This window comes from Atractosteus spatula, chromosome 14 (genome assembly GCF_055471065.1).
Source record: "Atractosteus spatula isolate fAtrSpa1 chromosome 14, fAtrSpa1.hap1, whole genome shotgun sequence".
Lineage (NCBI taxonomy): Eukaryota > Metazoa > Chordata > Actinopteri > Semionotiformes > Lepisosteidae > Atractosteus > Atractosteus spatula.
Window position 1 is genome coordinate 42,427,866 of NC_142719.1, and position 26,144 is coordinate 42,454,009.

A 26,144-nucleotide genomic window follows, 5' to 3' on the forward strand; every position below is an offset into this window, starting at 1 on the left:
AAGATGTCTCCACTTTTCCATAATTCCTTTAATCTACATGCTGGACCGAGAGTGTTCTGCAAATGAGTTTCTCCTCTTGTTGAAATAAGATGGCTGTTCTATTAATTAAACTGATAGTGTAATTCATGGCTTTTTTTTTACCCTTGAGGGATTTCTAATCAATACAAGAGAAGGAATAATTAGTCCATCCCAACAATTCCTCAGCATCATGGACAGAGTAATTATTCTTGTGATGGTATCACAATTGCACCTGTTGGAAAATGCTGTTAGTTATTTTGTGTTGAAGAGAAAGATAATTTTCATTGTCTGTTGAGGGATTAAAGCTGAAACTTCATGGGCTGCAAAGTGCCCATTAATGATATTAATCTTTGAGAGGCAGGATTTAATTCCTTACCTGGTTGACAGACAGGTAAGCGAGACGTTGATAAATTGGGTTTGTAAATACCGGGAGACATGTAATGACTTTATGTGCTGTAGTGTTTGTATTTCATTTTACGCAATATATGTGCCAGTTGAATATATGCATGAGTCTTTGGAAACTAATTAGATTCAATTTCAATCTTCTGTTTTAGCATTTTAGAATTTGTTCTGTTTAATGTCACATGCAAAATAATATGGCCCTTTTTTTTACTAATCTTTACTGAATATTGTTAAAACCCAAAGTTGAATGTCCTTATCTGTGGAGAATGTTATTCATCACCTGTCATGCATGATAGCCCTGCTTCTAGGGCATCATTTATGGGACAGGACCTTACAAGAAAGAGAAAAGCATTTTCCCTGCAGTACTTATGCAGCCATGGCAATAATGTGAGTTTCTGCCTGCTGATGTTCATTGAGCAATAGCAGACATTTGGCAAGGTGTGTTCGTGTCCACTCAATAAAACACCCAGCGCTGTTGCAGCTGTATCTGATAACTCAATGTTGGTTATTTTAGTAGGCTTAACAGAATCATTTACAGTGAAAAAGAAGAAGCAGTTTGATTCTCAGTGATATTCCTGCCATTTCCATTTAAAGTTTCCAGGGTAAGATTATTGCTTTATTTTTCCTAGCCACAGTTCTCTTTGCTTATTGAATGTGAAGTTTATCTCTTTGGGGCTTGTAAAAAATTAAATAATTGACATTGCATTGGACACTGAATTAAATTGTCTGGGAGGCCTGGGCTGGGAAATCCAGCTATTGCTGGGCTTGGTGAACCTTTCTATATATTCGTCTGATTAACACCCACACGCAAGGTCCTCAGACAGTCGATCAGCTGCACTGGCGGTTATGATGGATGTTCGTTTGACTCCAGAAGAGGCTGTTTGTTTTCGCAACTGCTTCCACCTGCGGCTCTTCTGTACGGAGCCACTTAATATAATTCTGCTGTTGCAACCATCTTGGTTGTTTTATTGCAAGGGAGTTTAAATAAAAGTTGAAACCCTTTCAAAAGACATTAACATTTCACTTTATCCCTTTATGTGCTGGAACATTTTCAAATGTTTTAAGGCTACAGCTTTATTTCAGTGTGTATTTATCTTGGCATAACTAACATACAGTAATATATATATATATCACCTGGGGGATAGATGAAAAGAACATAGATTATCGTAGCGTGATTTACCTACAACATGGCTGAAAATGAGTGTACTGTATATAGGAGTTGTTCAGGTGGGGAGCTGCGTCAGCATGCGTAGGCTGCAAAGGAACAGGTTATAGGTTCCTGGACTGGCCTGTGTTTTTACCTTTTTTCTAGTGGGGAAACTACACCAAAATTGAAACTTTTAGAGAAGCTAAAATAGGATATACTGTTTATTTTGTGACATGAAATTAGTTTGGCCTTTTTCAAAAATGCTGTAAATTTTTATGTCAATCCGCCTTTGTGTTTGTGAGACAGCTGTGAGGGCACAGGCAACAAAGCTGCAGTCAGACAAATTCCCAGGGGAGTTTGGCTTCCAGTGGCTCCAGTGGCTGAAAATTTGTCAGTGTAACACAGAAGGGACTACAGTTGCCATCGCTGCAGAAAGAACCGTATCAACAAAAACATTACATTACAGAAGTGTTAGACTGGATTCAGGCTTAAAAGCCCATCAGTCCTGCCTTTAAGGACCAAAAAAAACTATTGGAAACTATTGAGACTATTTACCATGATCAATTAAATCAGGTGTGCTTTGCTAGCAAATCAATTAATCACTGAGAAGTAATCAAATGTACTATTAATTGAATGAAAATCACAGATCATTTTTTTTATTTAGAAAATTGACCATTCAAATACACAAACCTCCACTTACAAGTTGTAGCAGTATAAATAATTATTTAGACCCATTCTAAGAAACACAAGGGAGATGTATGTTAATAGAAATATTAAGTTAAAATACATTACTCCATTCAGCCTATAAAAATACAGATTCACCCAGGTTTTTATTAGAAGGCACTAGTGTGTTACTGTTAATATTTTTCCTTTTTTGTTTTGCAGTAACATTCTGTAGCTGATCTGTCTGATTCAGTCCCTTTAGAATCTGTCTGGCAGCCACACACGAGATTAAAATAAAATCCTTTACAGTTTCATTACAGTATCTCTTACAATTTTTCACAATCAGATATTATGGCTTTATTATTTTATTAAATATATGCTCACAATTTCAAATTAAGCACTGAAACCATGAAAATATAAAAGTTCCCATTGAATGCACAGCTTGGTATGTATATGTACAGTATACAGTTTTTTTTTTTTAAATTGCAATGCCGTAGAAATTTTGAAAAATAAAGACTTTTTTTACATATATTACAAAGCGACCCATGAATAATTCTCTCGTTTTAACTTTTAAAGTTAATGTCTGGTATTAACTGTACATCATGCAGGTATAAACTGGTGTATGTGTGAGGAATTTGGTGATTGTGTAGGATCATTGAAATATCAGAAAAAAACATGAAAGTCAGAAGGATAAGGTCTGCCGTGCCTGCTTAATATAGAGCAGGGCTGACGATGTTCCCCAAAATTATCCAACTGCGTTGAAAACATCTAGGAAAAATAGAAATCCTTTGGTATAAGTAGATATTCCTTTATGCTGTGGATGTTCCTTGTTTGTATGATGATACATCCTGTACTGCTTGCCCTACAACAATTCATCTGCCAATCATCATTATTTGCCTACTCGCTAAAATTTATTATTTTTAAATGACTATAATTGATTTTTTTTGGCCATTCCATTCTGAAGAAAACAGAGATCCCATTTGCGCTTGTGGCAGTTTTGGGATCTCCAGAGTATTTTGATCATAAAGTGCTCTCTCTCTCTCTCCTTCCCGTTCTTTAAAACTGTGACCCTTGCTTCATCTGAGGTTGTCACTATATTTTTGTCTCCTTCATCTCCGGTTTGAAGGAGTCTCTGATCCTCACCAGGTCTGCCGCAAGCAAATGTCCTGAAACTTTGTTGTACCATTCAGGTGTCCGGCCCCTGCAAACAAGAACAACTGCTGTGAAATACAGACCTTGATGTGTTTATTCCACTCCCCCTTTAGAACCGGAAATAGCTTTTCATTTTTTGCTGAACAAACTGAAGCCTCTTCCACAGGACAAATGAAGATACTTCCCTCCTGGCTGGACTGTGGCCCCTGAGGGCCAGGACTGGAGACACCTTTGCCAAAAGAAGGGGTTCTTGATGGTGTGTCTGGGTCTCTGTCAGTCCACCTGAGTCCTCAATTACATAATCAAACTCCTGTCAAAACTTTCAAATGACTTATTGGGGCTCTCTAAACTAGTTCCCTGCCCCCAGAAATTGCAAAAATGTTTTTGAGGGATTTGTGATGTCGATTGAAAGTTCCTAGTGTATACAAGATATTAAGAATTATTAAAAAGGTCTAATAAATCGAAACATTTGTCCAGGTTCAAGGCTAAAATAAGTCATGGAGGGGCACAGAGTTAGGAGCTGGAGAGAGAAAATCCACTTTGGAAGTGCATGAGAAGCACTGTAAGTTGATAAAACACACACACACTTTGAAGCACTGTGTGTGACTTTTCACATTTCAGACAACTATTCCACTGAATTACCTTAGCCTACACAAGAAGAACAAACACAGCTGGAAAACAATACCTTTACAGAACTGGCATTTCAAGTAAACTGAATCACAATGAACCTAATGGTTCTAAATCTTTCTTTCTCCGTAGAGTCTTATGTTTGCATTAAAAAAAAAACAGAGGTGCTTAATGTGTTGAGTCTCTAAGGAACCAAATGAGTTTGCCTGTTAACAACTAGTGTGAAGGAATTTAACAGCGTGACATTTTCAAATGTACTGTGCAAGGCTTCTTCAATATTTTGCACTGAACCAAGCAAAATATTGAAGGTGTGGAACATGATTATTTAAATAACAACAGGGTTTAAACAAATCTCTTGTTTGCCAAATTATATATTATAAATATTCCTCTCCTCTTTCTACACAAAACATTCCCAAAACCCTATTTTAAGAGTTCCTGGGCAGACCCTTGGGTGGAGTGTGAGGTGAGGAATGGCTGTTTTTATATTTTTAAATAAAAAGCTCTCTTTTTCACCAGTGTCTTCTGGTGCACTGCAAAACGCGCTCCGGGCTCCTGTTCTCAGTTCGCCTCTCATTCTGGTCAAGCGATCTGAACCAACCTGAACCAAGAACAGGGCCTAAGGCAGCAAGGTCACTCTGCAGTGAGTTTCTGCTAGCCACCTAAAAGACTCCTTTCCTAGTGCCTTTACCTGGAGTCTGTTCGGCAGATGTGCGTCAGTCGGCTCTTCCGGAGGCCGATGGCGTCGATCAGGTAGAGGCACGTCAGCACCTCGGCCCTCACCCCCTCACAGGTGACATCGGGGTGCTCAGTGGAGACGGCTGCCAGCACAAACGTGCCCGTCTGAGGATCGCACTGCCAGGTCCTGCAAGACAGATACATTTACCTGGGATTTGCTTTCCCCCAGCAAGCCTCCTGCTACTGTCCTGTTCAGAGCCTTGTGCAGTTTTACAGCAACTCAAGAGCAGCCTTTTGTCTTGCAAATACAAGACACAGTGGCTTACAGCCAAAAAATGCTGAGATCACTTTTAGTCTTACACCCAAATGAATCTAAAAAGATGGTATTTTCTGTAACTGCATCTGAGATAGAAAGCTTTTAACGTCACCTTTAGGCTGTCTTAAAGACAATGAAAGAGTAGCCATCTGGAGTTTTACATTTTGCGAAGAAGCCTTCTACAAGCGCTGGAGGGCTCCGATTCTTACCTCAGGAGCACATACTCTCGGGGAGGCTGTGGACCCATGCTCTGAGCAATGTAATGACATATTTCTGCATCTTTGCCCAAGGTTTCGATGATCTTCGTGTGCTGGAAATCCTTTTCCCAGAGCTTCTGCTCTCTCAGTATCCGGTGGAAGACCTCCTCCTGTGTGGCCTCCACTTCCACGGTCCCTCTCCAGAGCCGCAGGGGGTTTTCGTCATTCACCTGACGAAGAGAAACGCAAGCTCACGCCCAAGTACTCCAACTTTCACTCAGGCCTCCATGCCTGGGAGATAATGGAATTAGAGACACAGGGGCCGATAGCTCTTCCTTAACATCAACGAATGAATTTTGAATTGGATTTCTTCAGATCCAAGGTAGAAAAATGGTTAAGATACATAATATTACACCTGACTGTGTATGCAAATACTTGGAGTATGAATACAGTAGGCTCGAACGTAGCTTATGATGTATGACCCCTGCTGCATGGGGTCGCAGGTTGAGCTGACACAGCCTGCAGCTGCTCATTACTTACAATCCCAGCTAATCTATTCATTAAGCCAATTATTATTTCGATTCCCCCATTAGGATTATAATCCTTTTCTGCTTCAGTTTATGAAAATCAATTATCCTTTAAAGCACTTTTATGTATAGCAATGTTTACTAATTTTGTAAATATGCAATATCTATAGTTTCTGTTATGAAGCAGAATCAATACGTAATTTGTTGAACTAGAAAAGGTCTTTACAATCACCCCTTGGCCTGACTGTCATCACATAATCAAAAGATGATCCCTAGGAGATGAGATAAATACAAACTCCTCCATTAATTACGCTTTCCTAGCTACACTCCTCATCGATTTTACATTCCCCTTTGCTTGCACATCTCTCACGCCTCAATATCACTCTTCAGGTTCACTAACAGCCTCTTTCTTTGCTTAAAACAAAGGGCTCTTTTACAGCTACTGTATCATGTGTCATGTGGCTTTTAAGTCCCGGCAAATAATAACAGGCTTCATGGGGCCCATGCAGTAAAATAGCACAGCAAGTGGAATGCATGCAAGTGGCAACCTGTTGGGAATTCTTGGCTATTCTTTGAGTCGTACCTTTCTAAAAGCCAGGTCAACGCTGTCAGAACTAGAGCACGCCACCCATCCTTTGAACCTCTCTCTGGCTTCCTTCAGCATGACCTGCACAGAAACGTCCAGGTGTGCCTGCTTATCCAGGTCCCTATCGCTGCTGTTGTGAGCTGGGCTTTGTCCCCCTTCGCTCTGTGTGATGTCATCCTTTGAGCTGTTTTGATGCTGTACAAGCCAGTACTTTGGCACCTGAGATTAAAAATGACAAAAAGAAACTGCATGAAACTCAGTACAAACTATTACATACTGTGTATATATACACATCCGGTTTCTTCTCTGGTTTGTGTTTGGTGTTGTGGAAATGATCTCTGTACCAAGGCTCTGTCTTTAAAGAGTTACGAAAGTACTACTTTCTCCTTCAAAATAATACGATAAACTATACTAGAATACTTTTTTTATGTATAAAATATTTTCGATCACTTTGCCAGAGGGTCGTATCAGTACAGAAAGAAAAAAGAAACACCACCAGTATTTTTGAAAGAAATATCATAAGCAGCCCTTGTACTTTTGCAGAGAGCAACTGGAAATATACCAGCTCACCTACTGGAATAGAACTCTCACATTAAAAACTAAAACAGTGATTGTCAAAGCTTTTTCTCTAGAGGAATGTTTGCTTTTTTCTTGCAAGTTGAAAGAGGGAATTTAACAAGACGTGACAAGGGTGCAGAATACTGATTCCTCCTTACCCCATTAAACTCAGTTTTGAAAAATGTAGATTTTGTTTGGAGAAAGAGCTACACTACAAATACAACAAAAAGCTTTGAAGGCTCTCCTGCTAGATCTCTTAATAACATGCCAAACAGACATTTTGGCCTAATAATACAGTAAAGAGCCCTGTCACACTCTTAGCACAAAGCAGAGCAGAAACAAACATGTCTCAGCTTGGCCTTGAGCTTCGATCGAGATGTTTCTCAGACAGGATTGTTCGTATCTGCCGACATGGGTCTGCACTGTGAGACATGGCCGTCTCCCCTGTTTGAAAGGGAGCTCTTTCAGTACACAGTAGCAGCGCACGGTGTGCGGGGAAAGGGAGAAACCCAGCGCACCTGGAAGAGGCGAGAGGACTCAGCCACCATGTGAGCGAGCCCCTGGGTGGCCGCCAGATTCTCACTCAGGTCCTTCTGGTCCGGCTTGCCCAGACTGTACTTCCTGTGGCTTGACCTGTGTTCCAACAGCAAGACAATCAGTCAAGCCCCCTCCAGGGGAAAGAACAGGCTGTACTTTTCCGCTCCCCCACACAAGCCATATAAAACAGGTCTCCCTGCGTTCCCCTGAGGAATAAATAGGTCAATCGCCTTCCTCTCATGTGTGACTTTCTTACATTCTTAACAAAAAAAACCCCAACTAATTCAGATAACTAATTCTTTAACAAACTCTAAACTAAACAGAAAAAAAGTTGTGATGTGAAACAGAAAACTAAAATAAATTAGCTCCCTGCTCCTCAGCAATGTTAGGGCTTTTCATAGACTCTGGCCCAGGGAAGGAGGAGGTTATTAATCTGGCATGGATATAGATGTTCTTTAAGAGGGTATATTCAGTCCGTGGGGTTTCTCTAGTTTGGCATTCTGCTTAAAAAACTACAGACCGCCAGTCTGTTTTCACAAAGGACAAACGAGTGGGAATTCACTTCACAGTTTCGAATTGGCTGTTAGTTCTGAAACCATCTCGCCTTTGTTTTTCTTTGGCTTGAGATGTCCGATTTCTGCTTTAATGTGTGGGGGATCGAATGCACAGGTCACTCCTTTAAGTATGTAGAGCTCAGAGGTGATATGCCTGTTGTTTGCCAGAGCCTCTGGAGCCCACACTGCAGATTGTTTGACGTGGAAGAGTGAGAGCCACTTCCAGACACAGAAAACATGTCTACCGGTCAAATTCAACTTCCAGACACAGAAAACATGTCTACTGGTCAAATTCACAGACATCTCATTTTGAAGGAGGCATTAACATTCTTGAAATCTAAAAGGCCTAAAAGGTCCCATTCTTTTTTAAAAAACAGCCATCCGAAATAAATTATAGCTCAAGTTTATTTGCGTGAAGTGAAAGTCGGATGTAAGGCTATGGAGAGTTACAGGAGTGTGGCTTCGCATAAAGCCTCCTGAAATAAAATTAATCACAGCAATGGGAAATGAGGATTACAGTTCCTTTATTGTTAGGGATTTATTAGACTGATATGCTTATCCAAAATAAACTTATATTTGTACTCATTCATACAGCTTGGCATTGTGCTGAAGCTATCTGAGCGAATCACCTTGCTCACAACCTTCCTGTTTCAAGAGACCTAACCTATATTCCCCATCACTTCCTAACTATATATTTCACCTGAGTTTCTTCAATATGGCAAGATGTGTGGGTAACACTTGCAAATGCAACACACTACCAATCTACTGTGCATGGTTATTTACATACAACTATTACATCTCTGTAAAATACTCATCATTTACTTATACAAAATACCATGTAAAGTATTATTACAAGATAAGGTTTACTATGTTGCCAGCTTCCCTGTTTCACAGGTTGAATGCAATCACTTCTTCCTGTCCTCTCTTTTTCTGACTGCAAGTGATTTCCATGTGGTGGCAGAAAAGTGCTAAATTACAAAGATCTGTTGAAACAGAACCGCGACTGAAATACTGGAGTGTTTGTTGCTTGTATCCCTTGCAGCTCTGTCCTGTTTTTCACACATCAAAGCTTATGCAGTGCAATTTACTTGAGTGTTAATTAATGTGCAGTCAACACTGATCTACTGTCTGCAGAATTATCCAGCCTTTTCTCTAGATGTTTCCCTTTCAGCCTTACATACTGGATTAGCTACTGGTTTGCTGTTAAAATCGATCTATTTTGAAATCCAGATGGCTTCCCGTCATGTCCCAGTGTCATTACAGAAAGGTCCAGGGAAGGTTGCGGAGCTGTCATTACTGTTTTTAGGTTTGTGAGAATGGAGTGAGTTTGTGGGTGGCATGGTTGGTAGTGCTCTGGCCTCAGCGCTGGTTCTGGAGTGGGGAGCTTCCTCCCAGTTTCCCCAGATGTGCTGATTGGGCTAACTGGTGTCTCTAAATCCAGCTGTCCGAGAATGGATGAGTGCGCTCACTGTTCCATAGTCTCACAGCTCCTTTTAAAAAGTGCCTCTGATTTTAAATCCTGAATGGATTTTATCAGAATTTGCAATAACACCCAGGAATACATATAGGATGGAAAACAGGTGGGATTTCCGTACACAGGCAGTTGCACAAATCTAGAATGATCTAGCTATCTGGCAATGAGTTTGAAGTTGCTACCCTGGGATTGACCTGGAAACGACAGGGTGGAATTCTCTCATCACGGAGCTACTTATATTAAAAAACCATCTTCTTCTCATATGTAACTTTTCTCATGTATTGCTATTAATATTCATATCTGTTAACAATGAGCTTTCAAAATAAAGAGTTTGCTGTGAACAGCTCAGGGCTCTCAAACTGGCCTTTTCAGATTTTGAAAATCCACCCTCTCCCTTTGCACTTGGTGCAATACAGCAGTTGACAGCTCAGGATTCAAGGTGGGACACAATAAAGGAAGCGCAGAAGGCATTGATGTGCCGACTGCAAACCCCTTACCTGGGCGTAGTGCTGTCCCTCTTCATCGTGTTCAGGTGGAAGAGCGATGGGGCCAGGCAGACGGCCAGGTTGGTGGGTGTCATCTGGTTCTCCTCAACACAGGCGACCACGTCTCTGAGGAAACAGAGCAGCCCCTGCAGAGCCTCCCGGTTCTCATCGGGCAGCAGGAGAATGGCAGCCTGGACCGCGTCAAAGTGCTGGTCCTTAGGAAAATCTGCAGCAGGTGGAGAAAGGGGACGCGCGTCACTCAGTCAGGAAGGAGCACCGTTTTCCAGGCAACGCAATCGAGAGTTTGCCATGCTTTCTCCGGGGCGGGTATTTACATTGGTAAATGTGGAGGAAAGATTCGCACAGCTTGCTGGAGAAGATGGGTTCTGGGAGATCCCTGAAGTACTGCTTCAGCATGTCGGCCACATCAAACGCTGACTGGCCTTCGTAGCTCACGCTTTCAGGGTCTGACTCATTCATCTCTCTCAGGGCCTGAATGCGAGACTTGACGCCAGATTTTCTGAAGAGACCCACCTGGAACCAACAAGGAGAGCCTCTTGTTACCTCTATGCCAAGACTTCACATTCTGACAAAGCAGGCTCCCATACATAGGAAACAGTATCTCTGCGAGTAAAACATTCCCCTGATCAGGAAATTCATGGCTCATTGGTGCTTTGCACAATAAGACTTGACATCATTATCTGCCACCAGCACAGCAGAAGAATGTGCAGCGCAGAACAGTCTATTAATTTTTTCTAGTGTACAGTAGGTTGTGTTCTTGCTGTTCTTACAGGAATATAAGGACAAGAACAAGCTTCTGGCACTCATTTTGGGATACATGCAGTAAGACAACTCCCATTTCACATCAGTGGACTGACTTCCTCCTCTGGTATGTGCAGGTAATCAGAGGTCTCTTCCCAGGGCTCGATGGCTCATAGGTTGGCCTCTGCACATCACTGCGATTGCATCTTCCCCCAGTGACTTTCACTGTGGCGGAGGCTTCCTCTGACTTAGGCCAAAGGGTCACTTTAGTTACTGGAAATGTCAAAATGCTGTTTTTTTGTCTTCTGAAAAGATTTCCAAAAGAATCTAAAATACCTGATCGAGGCACTGGGACCTTAGGTAGTGCATTGCGTTCAGAATGCTTCTGGGTAAGGGGTCCCCTGTTCTCTGTACGTTCAGGAGCAGTGGGACACCGAACACTCTTCTGTCTTTGTAGTCTGGTGCTTTGATTTTCTTTATGAACTTTGGAACAGTCCTAAAAAAGAACACATCCTAGTTTATCAAGGCTGCACTTCGAAATTTCCAAGCGAAACTTTTGTCATAAGCTCACATACCAAGAGCTGCTGTTGGTCCATATCATGACAGGATAATACAGCCTGGCTTGTGAAATTCAGAGGGTCAATATTCACACCATTTTGTTTTGCAACTGTTTTTCTATTTTGTGTGTATTGTGTTCTTTTAACAAAAAACACAATGAACTTGTAAAGTGTCAATTAAAACCTTTAAGATGGTATTTTTGTTTCATAACACCAGGGGCTTGTTTCTCATGTACCGCAGAAGTAAAAATCAAGTTTTGCGACTCTACCCCATGATGGGCAGGACTTCCTTTGAGGGAGTGGAGGCAAACTGGTCAATATCCTCCAGATTCAGTAAGATTTAAATTCTTACCTTAAGATGTAATTTAAAGTAATTGACAGTCACCAGGTAGGCATTTAATTTAGGTGTGTGCTCAGATAATTCACAATATTTCACATCTTACTTTTAAATGTAGGAAAAAAAACTTGTTCTAGACACAGCTTACCAGTAAGGGTCATATAAACTCAGGAAAACAATGAAATGAACAAGCAGGATATAGATTGGAGTGCCTATTTTTTTTGCAGTTAGGTTAATGATCACTAAATCAAATGGCACAATTACTCTGAATCTTTTAGGCAAAAGTACAGCACAATGTCATACATATTTCATGAATTGGTCCACTTAGAGAAGACTTTTGATGCAATGCTGACTGATTTAAAACAACATTGAACAGATAGGTATCTCTTATGTCTGTGTAAAAGAAATAAGTAAACAACATTCACTACTCAAAAGGTCTGATGTCAGGTTTTATGATATTAAAAAGTAGAAGGTGGAGGAGAAGGATTAAAATGAAGAATGTGCTAGAGTTTCTGAATCACTTTGACTCATCAGTTAAGGGTTTTCTCTGTTTGACAGTGGGTTGTATTTCTGAAACACTTGCTTGACAGCGCAGTAACCAGAGCCAGCAGATACTTTATAATCTCACATGAGCCATACTGTAGGTCATTCTCATTACAATACACTGAACTATCTCATTCCCTTCACAGGTGGGCAGTGGATAATTTCCACAAAAGTTCACTGGTGGCTTAACTATGCAAATTGAAGCTCAACAGACCACATTCCTTTTTGGTCCCAAGAGAAGACAATTAGCCTGTGTTTTTTAGGACTAGGATCTCTAGAGATCTTTCAGAATTTTTATTATTAGTGTTTTATGTCCACAGGTAGTGAATGCTGAAGCTTTCCCAGAGCAGATTTAGCTCTCCCACTAGAAGGAGCATTTTAAAACCACAATGCAAAGCAGCAAGGCTTTTCAGATCAATCGTTATCCCTAGGTCCTGTGCCGTTCACTCTGGCCGAGACCTCATTTTCTTCTCTTAATTATTCATTAGCCTGATCTGACCTTTATTTAAACTGCACATCAGGCTTTATAAACGGACTTTGAACTTTTATATTCGATTTGAAATTTCCATCTGTTTTCCAGATGTTTTATCTTATTAAGCCAATCCTCCAAATCAGGAATTCGCCTAGTAGGTGAGCTCATTTAGAATGAAAGATAGAGGAGACTGAGCCCACCATCCCCACACAAAGGATTCTCTAGGTGAGAGCCTTCCAAAACTGAGTGAAGTTCTTGGGCTAGAACATCATTGTTATCTTTGTCTTACTGTGATGTGCCAGATATAAACAAACAATCGGGACTGGTGTGTGCACAAAACATCCCTCTGTATTCCATACCAGTTCCATCCTTGCTTGCTGGAAGGGGAGTATTTATCCATCAAGGCTGTGAGCTTAAGCAGGGCCAGCTTCTGCAGCAGGTTGAGCTGAGACACGGACTGACTTTCAATCCGAGCGTAAATCAAGTCGGGGCGTAAATTCTGCTCGCTGGGCCAGTGCAACCTCTGCTGCCTGGAAGAGAAACAACATTTTCTATTTCTGTGTGAGTTTGCAGCAGCTGCTCTTCTCCCAAGGTAGCCTAGCACAAGGCTACCTCCCGTGCTATAAAGCTGTGACCAAGAACATGAGGTGTTAACTCATTTAAGGTTCATGGCTCACCTCCACAAATCTGCAGGCCAATCAGAGAGCAACATCACTGTACAACTGAATATGAATAAATCATTTATGACATACATTCACCAGTCCAAAAAAGGAAGGTAATATTTCTCAATGTTATATCAAAGCTGAACTTTTACTCACTAGTGTCTGCAAAAACCATTCACATCAAAAAACGCAACTGAAAATTACAACAGCAGACACAAACTGAATTAACTTACCTGTTTTGATGTGTAAGAGACGAGCCAACTCCAGAATCCATCATGTAATGGATGTCTGTAGACTCCAGGTTGTTGGGGATTTTATTTGAATTTTCAATCTCTGCTTCGGGTTCCGAGGTCACTGGGTCAGCTTCCCCCTGCTTCTTGATTTCCAGGTGGATCTCCTTGGGGGAGGACGGGCAGGGGGAATTGGAGTCGTTGGCAAAATCCGAATCCCCATCTTCTGACATCTTCTCCGCCCACTTGCTAAACAGATGCTGAAAGTCCATGTCGTTGTTCGTTTCTGAGAACACGTCGTCATCCCCGATCCCCTCTGTCTCTCCCGTGTTCCGTAGGTGGGCTTGCATGCCTGGGACGTTGTCATAAATGCTGATTCGTTGGTCAAAGGCAGCCAGGGGGCTGCAAGCAGACTCATGGTCTTTGGAGGAGCCGTTTCCCGATCTTCTCCCTCTGCAGCCGTGGAAGCTGCCAGTTCTCCAGTTGACGGATGTGTTGTTGTCTATAGGGGACAAGATATCTTTGGAAAGTGCTTTAGGGAACGTTCCGGGCTTGTGCCCTTGGGGGATGTGGAAAATGAGGTTCTCCTGACGGTTTTTTTCATTCTTGTAGTCCTGTTCATTAATGTCTGACAGGCCGGTGGGGTGCTCTCCGTGAGGCGGCCTGGCCCTCCGGCTGTGACTGCGAACCCTGGTGACGGGGCTGGGTGTGCTCACTGCGCTGCTGCTCTCGGACTGGCTGCTGCCGCTGCAGGACGCCGGCGAGAAGGAGCAGCTGCTCCTGCTCTCCTCCTGGAGCTCGGCGATGTCCACGCAGTTGAGGCGCTTCAGCTTGTCCTCGTCGAAGCCCTCCTGCAGGACAGGGCCGCTGATGAGGAGCTTGGCTTTCCTAGGCGACGGCCCCTTCAGGGTGGCCCCCCTCACGCGGAGCTTTTCCATCTTTCTCAGGAGGCTTTTGCCCTTCTTCCTGGGAGGCTTCTCCAGGGGCTTCTCATCGTTGTGGAAGCTCGGGACCTCGCTGGGCGAGGGGGGGCCGCAGAAAGAGCTGTCCGGGGAAGCCGGCTTGCCCCATGAGCACCTCGAGGAGCTCCTGCTGGTCTCCAAGTCATCGGCGGTCTTGGGGCCACTGTTGCTGTCACTCTCCGTGCTGCTGGAGCTCTGCAAGGAGCAGATGTCATGTTTCTCGCAGCTGTCAGAGAAGGACGTGTCCTGGCTCTCTGCCTTTTTCAGTCGGGGGCTGTCAGGAAGAAGGGCACTGAGCTGTTCTCCAGCAAAAGGGAACTCGAAGCCCTCCAGGCGTGACCAGCGCTTGCTATGCCTCTCAAATGCCCACTTTGAGCTAATGGCACAAGGCTCTTCATCTTCCGAGTCTTCACTCTGAATTAGGAACAATAGCAAATGTTATGTGCCAAACTGATCCTCATGACAATGTCATTGCACCACAGCTGCTTGTCTTTCCTAGCGACTGAAAGCAACCTTGAAACTGTGATTAACTGGCTCTGTTTATGTCGCCTCCATACATCTTTGTTATGACTCACCCTTTTTCTGGGCCGGCTAATCTCCAACTTCATTTCCACGCATTTGTTCAAAGTATTTAACCGCCTAAAAGTAGAGGAAAGCATAAATGCATGTAATTAGTTTACTTTCGGGGAGCATATAAAAAAGCTGAATGATATAGTGAGCTACAGTATCCACCTCTCCTGATAAATTAATTATCCCACACATAGTTATCAAAAAAACACATAAAAAACAAATATAATCCATGCAAATAAATACAGCAGGAAGTTTTTTTTTAAAGAATCTGAATTTATTGCACACCATTGTAAAAACTCATTGCTATCTCTAGACTATTAAAGATATCAGTCACTTTAATGTCAGTGCAGGAGTTCTTCTTTTACTGGCCAAAGTATTAGGAGCCCTGTATTAAAAGTATTGAATCTGGCAGGTAATTTGTAGCTGGACTGGAGGTGCAAGAGGTAGATTTCCATCACCTTCCCTGACCCCTGACCAGAACACCATCACAGTCCTCAGTCTCAAATGAAGGCCGACCTGCTGGGGGAAAAGTGTGGGGCTGGGCTGCAAGTGTTTTGGAGGCTTGTGGTAGACCACATGCCCACATGTCCACTGGACCACATGTCCACAAGCCCACATGTCCACAAGCCACTCGCACTGTCCTCGCTACTCTCCACAGTCTCATCTCAACATGTTACCCGGTGGAGGGTCCCATTTCATCCTATGAGTGTATTGAAACGCAATGTGTACAATTTTAAGAACAGATGTGGTTTTACCATTAAAAAAATTAAAATATGCTTAGTTAAAATATGCTTAGTACCGCTTAGTTACTTAGGACCAGTAAAATATTGACCATTTAAAAAGAACCGAAGGAGTCAAGTTCCTTGTCTCCCTGGATCTCAATTGCTGTAGAGATGCTTGTGCCTTTTCTGTAAAGAACAGGATTCTGAGCACAGCTGCTGAGACCATTGTGTTTATTGCCCAGTACAGACTTACCTGCAGAGTGAATCGATAGCATCTCTGTCGAGAAATTCATGGTCGTTTTTCACGAGGTCTATGTCAACAGGGAACTTTGAATCTACAAGAAACAAACAGAACTGTTCAGCATATTCTGCAGCTTGAGTGCTTCATGCCCTGTCCACTCATATGGGAAAGGATAAGGAATGACAGATGCCTCCTGGGCGCAGATGCTAATAACAACCACAACAGCTCTGACCACGATACAGGGATATCTGCTGCAACACAGTCTGAAGCCTTTAAATTCTATTCAAAACACATTGCAACTTACTGTATCTTTTCTTCCAAACTGTACTTTAATGTGGAATACATTTGAGAATGTAACCTTACATTTTTTTATATTCACTACGTCAAATACTGTATATGCGTCTTTAATATATCACACAAAAGAAAGACATTTTACATTTCAGGCAAATAATGCAATATATATTCTGGAATATTTTTTGCTACTTCAAGTGCCCTTTTAAGTTTTTCGAAACTCCGTGCATGTTAGTGTCAACACAAGTCCACGTGTCTGTTTCAGTTCTGATTAGAGCTGAGCACCATATCGAGGACAGTAGCGCTTCTTACCTTCGAATAGTTGGGCATATTGGGGGAAACCAGCAGCCTTCAGCCAGTCACAAGCTTCTTTTGCTTCAATTTCTGTGAAAATGAACAAAGATGTTTAGTTTCAAACTAACTCTTTCAAACTTACCGGACAGCTGTTGTATGATGGCGGCCCACCTGTCCTCAACATGTGATCTATTAGCAGAAGATAAACCCTAAATGAAGAAGTAGATATTCCACAGAGCAGTATTCAGTATATATGTACCATATATTGCAGCTTCTTGAGTACACTCCAGTTATATTTAATTTAGATTTCTAAGTAGCAGTGCCTTTCTTTTATATTATGGATCTTCACTTTTCACACTGCTCTAGTGTAACACCATAAGATCTTCTCATGCTACTGAATGTTATATACAGGGAGGATGACCTTTCAAAGATTTCCACACTCTGTTGCTTTAGAAGATGTGAAAACTACCTCTTTTAACCCCGGGAATTAATTATAAAAATTCCATTCCCTGTACACTGATCGCAGAGTGCAGAGGAGGGGTGTGCTTGCGCCTCTTGTGTTTTTATGTCTTACTATTCTGGGGCCACCATCTGTGTTCACCTTTGAATTCTGCAATTACAGAACCCTGCCTGGAGCAGATGGCGAACATCACATTTTTTGGCAATCTATTAAACTCTGCGTTAGGGTACTAACTTTCACATAGGTAACCAGGTCAGAGGAGGACATCTGGGGCCTAGCAACACTGAACAGATGGCTGAAAAATGTAAACAGGCATATTTTTGTGAACATCAAGTCATCCGAGCGCTGGCCTTCTGAGAGGGATGACGTGCAAATGCTGGGTTTGATATGATCAAGCTCAAGTTTTTTCAGCACTGCAAACGAGCACGGTGTTCCTCTGTTTGGTCTGGAAGGCCCGTCTAGTGGAATTCACATTTGACCCTACCTCATCCACACAGCATGTTTGTTCAGTCGAAATCTCTGTGTCACCCATCCCCCAGAACAATAGCAGTGACATTATTTTCTCATGGAGTATTTTACTCAGGCCATGTTTTGTAGAGCGATTTCAAACAACATGCAAGTATGCAAACACGTCTCTTTCCCAGTTGCTCTCCAAAGGACAACAAACCCATGATTTAATCTGCTGTCCAACTGTATGGTATTCATGCAAGTCATGTAAAATTACACATCAGACCAAAGAAAAATGCACGAACAATATAAGCTTTTTAAATAAATGAATAAATATGAGTAAAATAGCATTGCATACATGGTCTTATACTTTTTAGCTTTTTAGACAAAAGGAGTGCCAATCTGGGAGAACATCCATCTCAAAACCTTAAATGGTTTTAAATAAGAATTTTTAATTTGCATTTCTTGCATTTCCGGTATCAAGCCTTCCTGCAGTTACTGCTGCTATTGCAGTTTATCTGAATATTTCTACAGGCATGCTAATTGCCACTCTCCACACAGGAACGATTGTATCTTTGTGCTGAAAACTCTGATGGGCCCAGCAAGGAAACGCAGTTCCCTTTCTGAATAACTTTCGCTCGCCTTAAAGGAAGTTTGCTTTTTTCTGATGGTTTCTTAGATACGAGATCTGGGACGGTGAGCTAACCCACCCCTCTTCGGAGCTCTCAGGAAGCATCAGAGCGCCCGCTGCGTTTGATAGAGGGCTTGCTAATGGGGCTACGTGCAGACTTGGTGGTGCAGATCTTCAGATATCACCGAGGGCTTGATTAAGCATGACTGGGACCACTGTGATGGTGGTGCATACCACACACACGTTCAGCACTCTGGAGCTGCCTTCAGAGCAGTGCAGCCCGGCCCAGGAGGAGGGCTGGGCCACATGAAAGGACTGCCATTTCTAAGAGTTTTAGGATTCTGTTGACATGAGGAACATACTGCTTCCGAAGACCCCGGGAGTATTCAGTTCCTCACGTACAGCTGACGTTTCTTTACCACTAAAAGCACTATGACAGGAACTATGATGCTAACTGCATAATTCCGTACTTTCATTTATGTAGGAGAAAGTAATGCAAGGCATTCAGCGAGATTAATTAAACCTTTCTGGGCTGAGGCCGTCCCTGGTGATTTGGATATATTACATTTAGTCTGGCTGCAAGGGCTAACTAGTCACTGAAGTGACACCTTGATGACATCGATACAAAATCTTTACTTAAAAAATACAAAAAATCCTTCCGCTAACGCAGAAGAATGACTTTCAGTGCCCGCAGTGCATAATTTGCTCCACAATTCCAAGGAAAGGAAAAACAACTGACCTTCTCTTTTCAAGCTAGATCTGCATCCTTTGGAAATTGTGAAATGATGTTCAGTAAATAAGGAACTTGGTCTAATCTAAAAGTATAAGGCTTTGATAATCACCATTATTTATTGTTAAAAAATAAAGTGCCACAAATAAACAAAAATGTGAATAATATAGCAAGTGAAAAAATAAATCAATAAAAATTTAGGTTGTCTCTGAAATATTTTTACATTTGGGGCTCGGATGCTCAAAACCTCCTTTATTTCACAGAACATCAAATATTTTTATTTCTATGTTTGCAAAAGGTCATGTCCTGCGTAAAACTCCACCTTGCCTTATATCCGGGTCAAAGTCGGGTCAGTATATTCTGCCTGAGAATACCAGAGAGATACAGTACGAGAAGATAGTGCACAACCACCAACAAACTTTGTCATATTATGCTTTCAAAGATAGAATAATGGTATAAAAGCTACAGTTGATTTTGCGTAAGGAAACACACAGGAACACATCAGACCTATACTTTCAGGGCTATCATGTTTTGAAACCCAGGTGCTTCTCATTTACCTTACGGGGGAGCTAGTTTCTCAGTCACACATGTAAAAAAGTTAAAAAAATAAAATCTACGTCAGATGGAACGAAATTCACTTCTCAAATGTTCCAGACATTTATCTGGAATGGATTTATTATTGTAATAATAAATTCACTACTCCCAACTTGAGCCAGCCTGTAACAAGACATGAGGTTCATCATTGTTCCTCAGCTCTGTTGTCACTGCCGGTTGCTAACAACATAGCCCCATTGCTCATTCTGGATCCGGCTGTGTTACAGAATCCCACTGAACGGAATCCCACGGGCCGTAAAAGCTAACAGTGAGATAAGGGAAAGTTTACTTTCATTAAAAAAATCCAGTTAAGAACTATGAAGATCTCTTTTACAGCAGTGTTAATACACTTACATAACACAGCCCTGATCTTTTATGGACATGTTAGCCAAATAAATTAATTTGAAAAATGCAGTCGAGCTAGTCTTGTGCTCATAAAAGACTACTGAATCTCACAAATTGGCAATTTGATTGAGCTCAAGAACACATGATGACACAATATTGATCTGAATGTCTTATAAGATCTGTATTAATAACCAGTAGGCAAACATACAATACATTTTGTTTTCAAATGATTTATGGTTGCACACAATATGGATGGAATTTAATGCAAATAACTTTCTAAAAAAAAAATAATAGACGTGCTACTGAAATACTCTACAGGCAGAGTCACATAACTACAGTGACAGCAGACAATCAATTCAGGTCTATGGAATTATTTGAAACACTGAATTGCTTTTCTTTCTGGGCCTGTATAAATAAACAAAGACTATAATGAGAGTTCTGCTATACAGATTATAAAAATGAAAGCTCAGTTTGTTTATTACCTTTATACTGATATCATTTGAAACTTTGCATTTTGTGCACATTCTCTGATAATATAATAACCATCCGCTCAATCTGTCATTATGACTTTCCCCCTAATAAGGGTTTCATATTTTTAAAGGTGGACTATGTTCTTTACTTTTAACTTTTAACAATTTAATGTTAAGAAATAATGAATAATTGTAGTATATCTACCAAAACCTTCGGTGACAATATCTAGTTAATTGCGCTTGCCAACAATCTTGAAACCTTACCTACAATTTATTGCATTAGAGGTTTCATGTCAACGTTTCAAAGTTTCCATTTCAGAAATGCATTTACTGCCAAATTTACTATGCATACAAGCACATGTACTGTATATACAGTTCATACAGTACATACAGTAATAGAGCAATACAGTAATACAGCACATAATACTTTACAAAGAAGTACCTTTATATCTGTTATAATGAAACATACATCAATTGAGTTGTCAGGAGTTATAATATACTTCTCAACTCTCCTTCTCTCTTTTGCGCAATGTTGTTTTAATTGTTGTGTTTTAATTTTCTTTAAAGATGTCTTGTACTTACTTGTTATAATCATTCTTGCTTGAGATACCTCTTCAGAGCACTGTGTACTTTTCAAAAGGCAATCAATGTTCTTAAGAAACAACTCTAAGAAAACAAATCGAAACTGGCTCTCATTTTAAAAAAAATGTAGACCAAAAGCAACTTAAAGACGTGTTCCTTAAGTTTGACTATTGGATTATTCACAAAATCATAGTCCTCTTACGCACATCTGGTGTAATGAAGAAGTTAGTCAAAGGCATTCTCACTTAGCCCTCAGTGGACCATACCATCTGCACTCCCCCTTCACAGGGGTGCTGCTGCACAGACTTTGACAGCAGCGGCTCTGGAAAGGGACTTCCCTGCGGGAGGGAGTGGTCTTTCCCATTGCTGAGGACCACAGCTGCCATTCCATGACCCCAGATGTTCATCTAGGCACCTGTCTGCCAGCGGAAGGCTGGAAGGGCGGTCAGCTGGTATTGTCTGTTGCAGATCTAATCGTTGCTCACGTGGGTCTCCAGACAAAACACCTTTGGTATAAACAAGTATTGACCTACCATAAACAGAAGAAAAAAAGTGCCTTTCAAGCATACTGTCAGGTTTGCACACTTGCTTGGTTCATGGCGGTGGACCGTTCCCTCCGCGCTTGAAAACCGAAGGCCCGATGACCTCACTCCGCGCCCCGGGTCCGGTCCCACAGGACCTTGACCTCGGACAGCTGCTGATGTTGCATATTTCTCACATGAGCGCAGCGGGGGAGAGCGGATTCTCACGGACTGCATGCCGATTGAGTTCATGTCTACAGCCACTGACTTCGTACGGCGTCTCAAAAAACAAGCAACAGGAACGACTGTTACAACGTAACCACATGCAAATTTAGATACTACTGTAAAGTGCTGTAGGTAAAAAAAAAAGCCCAAATACTACAGTAAACGTAGGTTCAGTTTTTTACCTCACTAGAACAATTTGTTGTAATCATCCTTGGAATGAACCTGTAAATACTGAAAATAATAGATATTATCTATATATGTTTATATTATGTAAATACAGTAATTTGTGACAAGTTTATATTACAAGAACACAAAGGTTTGTAACCATGTAACCTGTTTGGTTGCTGGAAGCTGCAGTAATTAAGCCCAGGGGCTCCTCCAGCTGCTTCTTGAGGGAAGGCAGTCAGTTTCAATAACAAGGCTGGGGAGCTTGTTCCACACTCCCACAACCTTTTGTGTAATTGTGTAATTGTGTAATAAAGTTTCACAGGCGTACCCATTAGTTTTCCATGTGTGTCCTTCGGTTTGTGTTTCCATGTTGATTCTGAAAAAGGCCTGTCAGTGCAGGACATTCTTTTGAGCCTGAGGATGTATCTGCTTGCTCTTCCCCCAACTCATTTCAGAGCAGCAATATCTTTTTCGGAAGGTGTTCACCTAAAGTGTACACATTATTCATTCATATTGTCCAAGATTAACATTCCTTGATTTAAATTCTAGCATTTTGTGTGCCTTTAGGAACTGGGAGCATGGAACAAGCTATCCAGCCATAGCGATGAAGCCAATACCTTTCTATCCAGGACAACAACTACTCTATTCACAACAACTTTTGTAACAACAGTAGTCAGATCTTCAGGCAAGGCACATCTGTGAGCTGTATTACCCTAAAAGACTGTGGATTATAGTTTGTTAAACCTCAGCTAGAGCCGGGCTGCTGTATGTGTATTACAATTTACTGTGTATACTTCAGTATTACTTCAAAGTGGTAGAACTGTAGTTGATGCAAAAATGCTAGTCATTTGCATCAGTACTTCTTCTGGACTGTTGTGAGTGTTTTGCAACCTGTCCAGCTTGGCAGTACATGTAAATGTGTTTGAAGTACATGCTTTACTCCTGACTAACTGGCATTACACATTCTGTTCTGCCACAAGTGAAACGTCACTGTGGAGCTGGGAGTGTGTCAGTTTACAAATTCCACTGAGGAGCATATCCATTCACACTCACTGGCTTTTCCCTCTGAGGCTGGTAAAGATTGAAAGGGATTATGAATATCATTGTTAATCACTAGGCAGCATCCATTAATAACAATAATATACATTAAAATATTATGATATATATTCATTTATGTGTGCAATTCATCTTCTCTGGGTGTTTTGGGACAGTTGTTTTATGTCCGTGTTTTTGTTGGTCATTGTAATTGTAAGAACAAGGCGATGTGCAGGTTTTTAGGTTCAGCCTAATTCCCTGCTACCATAGACAGCTATAAGTGTCTGTCTGAAAAACAGGCTTGTCTTTACATTTGTATTTATACCAATTTCAAACCAAGAATGGAAAGACACCTCAACTGGCAAGGGGTTGTGAGCTCATGGGGTAAGTTACCCAACCAATTCACTGGCTTCTTTCGAACATGCCTGTATGAGATCCTTAACTAACTACCTACCTGACAGGCTAGTTAACAGGTTAATTAACTAACTACCTAACAGGCTAGTTAACAGGTTAACTAACTACCTACCTGACAGGCTAGTTAACAGGTTAATTAACTAACTACCTAACAGGCTAGTTAACAGGTTAATTAACTAACTACCTAACAGGCTAGTTAACAGGTTAATTAACTAACTACCTAACAGGCTAGAAGGGCCTCCTCTTGACTGTAACCTTTCTTGTGTCCTCATGTTTTAAAAGTCGTTTTTACCTGACAAAGGAGTGAGGTTATACTGCACTGGCTCCTGAGTTTAGGTCTTTGCTGAAAGGACGACATGCTGTACATTCCAAGCACCTTGTGAAGAAAATTGTGATGAATATTTAATGATATCTATTCAGGACCTTGTTGAGTTACAAATAATAAAGACCCACGTTTTGAAGGCTTAATGGATAACATGATGAAATACAGTATACTGTTAAGATCATTGGCCTGAGTTTTTGCATTTCTCTGTGATTTAACAGAGAGTGGGCTGCTCAACAATGTTACTGCGTGTGATTTATCAGTGTAGAGGAAAATGATTCAACTACTCCACTGTTTAAAGGCTTGTTTAAAAAAAACACTAGACTTTGTGTTGTATATTCGTAGATACTAATATTAAACTTTATTTTATATATCGCCTTTAATATAATATCAATCATCTCAAAGTGAGGGCTTTTGATTGTTTTCAATGCCAAAGGAATATATTGCCGTTTGAATTGTTCACACCATTTTATTGGGAACTATCGATTCATGAGCCCACCGAAGTGTTAAACAATGTTTTCTCCATTTAGAAGGCTGCTCTGCTTGCTGGCAAAGCGCTGTGCACTATCCTGTGTGCGTACTGAGATTAGGAGTGTTTGTTGCCAGAAGCTTGGGAGGAAAGGAGCCCTCCAGCTTTTTATAGCGGAGAGTTTTTAGGTTTTTCCTGTTTGGGTTATTTGAGCTGGACTTGAATTGGGCGGGTTGCTGGCCACAAGTCGATGACTCCCGCAGTGTTTATTTAGAGCAGCTCTGCTCCCACCCACATCTTCAAAACCGCACAAACAATGGGACACACCTCGAACAACGGCGACAACCTGACATCCAGCCCTTTCTGACGTCTTTGTCTTTCTGGAGACAAAATAAATGTAAAGTCTAGATTGCAAAGCAAGAAGAGTACTGCCACATGTGGAATGTAATTTATAAATATCGCACCCCTGCTTATCTCAATGCTAAAGAAAACAGTTTTACAAAAAGATACAACATTGTACTCCTACAAAAGAAAAATTGAATCTTAAGCAGGAATTGAAGATTGGTGTAAAATTCACTGCTTTAAATACACTGGGAGGTCTTTATTGGATGTAAACGTGCTTTGGCATGAAATCAAGTGTCGTACAACTCCTAAGCCTCCTGCTTTGGCAGCACGCTGTTCTTTTATAAAACAAAGGTTCACAAAGGAACTTTACACATTTCAGCCTTTTATTGCATCAAGAGAAAGGTTGATAAAAACATGCCTGGGAATTTGGTTGAGGACTGTAGTGTAGCCCAATTCAGTATATAATCTCCCTCTGGAGTCACAGTGCTGTTCCACAGCTACACGCCCCCTCCCACTTTCCAAACCGCCCTTAGTGATGCCATCCGGACTGTCTCCTCTGAGCAAGGGTGGGCTGTAATGACTGTTTTTTAAATAAAACAAAACAGGATATTGATTCCTTTCGATGAAGGAAGATGAGCAAAGCCATTTCTTTCAAAGTGTACTTTATCCAATCAGGGAAAAGGATGTAAATCGGCAAACTTTCAGGACCATGGACAGCCTAGTTGATCCAGTGGTTAAGAGCCCGGAACTGGGAAGTTCCCTGTTCAACTCTGCTTGAGTCCTTGGGTGCTGCTCTGATACACACATTTTAACAGTAAAACTCAAAGCAAACTATAAGTTCAAGATAATCGTGACGTGTTCCTGGAAGTGTTTTTCTTGTTTTCAGATTTTTACTAATGCGTTAATGATTATTTCTTATCCGTTTAAATTAGCAAACTAAATGTGGTCCTTGTCAATAGGCCTGTTTTGTAAAAATGATCTAAATATTCATTAGGATTTTTCGCAGACAAAGAAATACTTACAAAGAAATTAAAGAGGTCAATTTCACGCTGAAAAAATACATTTCAGCTGTGGATCGTTCTTGAGGTGTGAAGGAGAGGGGAAGGGAGAGGAAAAATGATGTAAACAGGCAGGTTAGGAGAGTAAAGAAGCAGAGCTGAGACTGCATGGGATTTTTCCTGCTTTTTACTTTTCAGCTTGTAATTCACCTCCCCTGTAGCTTGTGCAATAGGCACGCTGATGCAGCTCCCTGCTTGAGCAAACCGCTCAAACCGTCCCTCTCAATGCTTTATGATGCTTTTTTCTGCAGGTGTCTGGGTTTGTGAAGATAAATATTCCCAAAAGGTGGTATTACTTTTTAATTGCTGAATTTGTGCAGTTGAAATGCAATGAAGACAAAGCACACGCGCTACCTAATCCTCTGAGGTCACTCCAGGGGCACAAATCTGATGGAGATGTGAATTCTGCACTGCTGAATCAAACTCTAAATTACCTCTTTCATTGTTCCTGTTTTAAAAGGGAACGATCTATGATCATCCATTATTAATGCTTTTTCAAATAATAGAAAAGATAGAAAAAAACAATCTATTTACATTTAATTTCCACTTACCATACAATGTCTATTTTTGTCATCTTTTATAGGCTTCAGATAAACCAATTAATATTAATTTACAAACGGGAACAATTCTTCACTAGTGGTGGACAGCAACGTAGAGAAGGGCTCTGGATATACTATATATATTACTATACTGTATATCTTATATAGGAACGTCACTCAGGTTGCCTCATTAAAATACCCAGCTGCACAAATGTAAGCTACATTTGA

General features: G+C 41.1%; 1 protein-coding gene across 2 annotated transcripts in view; it reads right to left on the bottom strand.

Moving 5' to 3' along the window:
- Nucleotides 1-2,204: 2,204 nt before the first annotated feature.
- LOC148821395 (rho GTPase-activating protein 7) overlaps nt 2,205-26,144 on the bottom strand; it is a 56,476-nt gene continuing 32,536 nt past the window's right edge. The window contains exons 1-14 of one of the 2 annotated variants that reach the window (XM_088933146.1): nt 20,821-20,911; nt 16,580-16,651; nt 15,989-16,070; nt 15,019-15,082; nt 13,485-14,857; nt 12,949-13,119; nt 11,017-11,176; nt 10,254-10,452; nt 9,931-10,144; nt 7,387-7,501; nt 6,308-6,529; nt 5,210-5,427; nt 4,698-4,871; nt 2,205-3,431 (exon numbers count right to left, since the gene is read on the bottom strand). In XM_088933146.1, coding sequence (XP_088789272.1) covers nt 3,323-3,431; nt 4,698-4,871; nt 5,210-5,427; nt 6,308-6,529; nt 7,387-7,501; nt 9,931-10,144; nt 10,254-10,452; nt 11,017-11,176; nt 12,949-13,119; nt 13,485-14,857; nt 15,019-15,082; nt 15,989-16,070; nt 16,580-16,651; nt 20,821-20,833 — 3,186 coding nt within the window. In that variant the 5' untranslated portion in view covers nt 20,834-20,911 and the 3' untranslated portion in view covers nt 2,205-3,322. Of the gene's footprint in view, nt 3,432-4,697; nt 4,872-5,209; nt 5,428-6,307; nt 6,530-7,386; nt 7,502-9,930; nt 10,145-10,253; nt 10,453-11,016; nt 11,177-12,948; nt 13,120-13,484; nt 14,858-15,018; nt 15,083-15,988; nt 16,071-16,579; nt 16,652-20,820; nt 20,912-26,144 lie in introns of those variants that run through there. The other variant, XM_088933145.1, reaches the window with a different exon arrangement.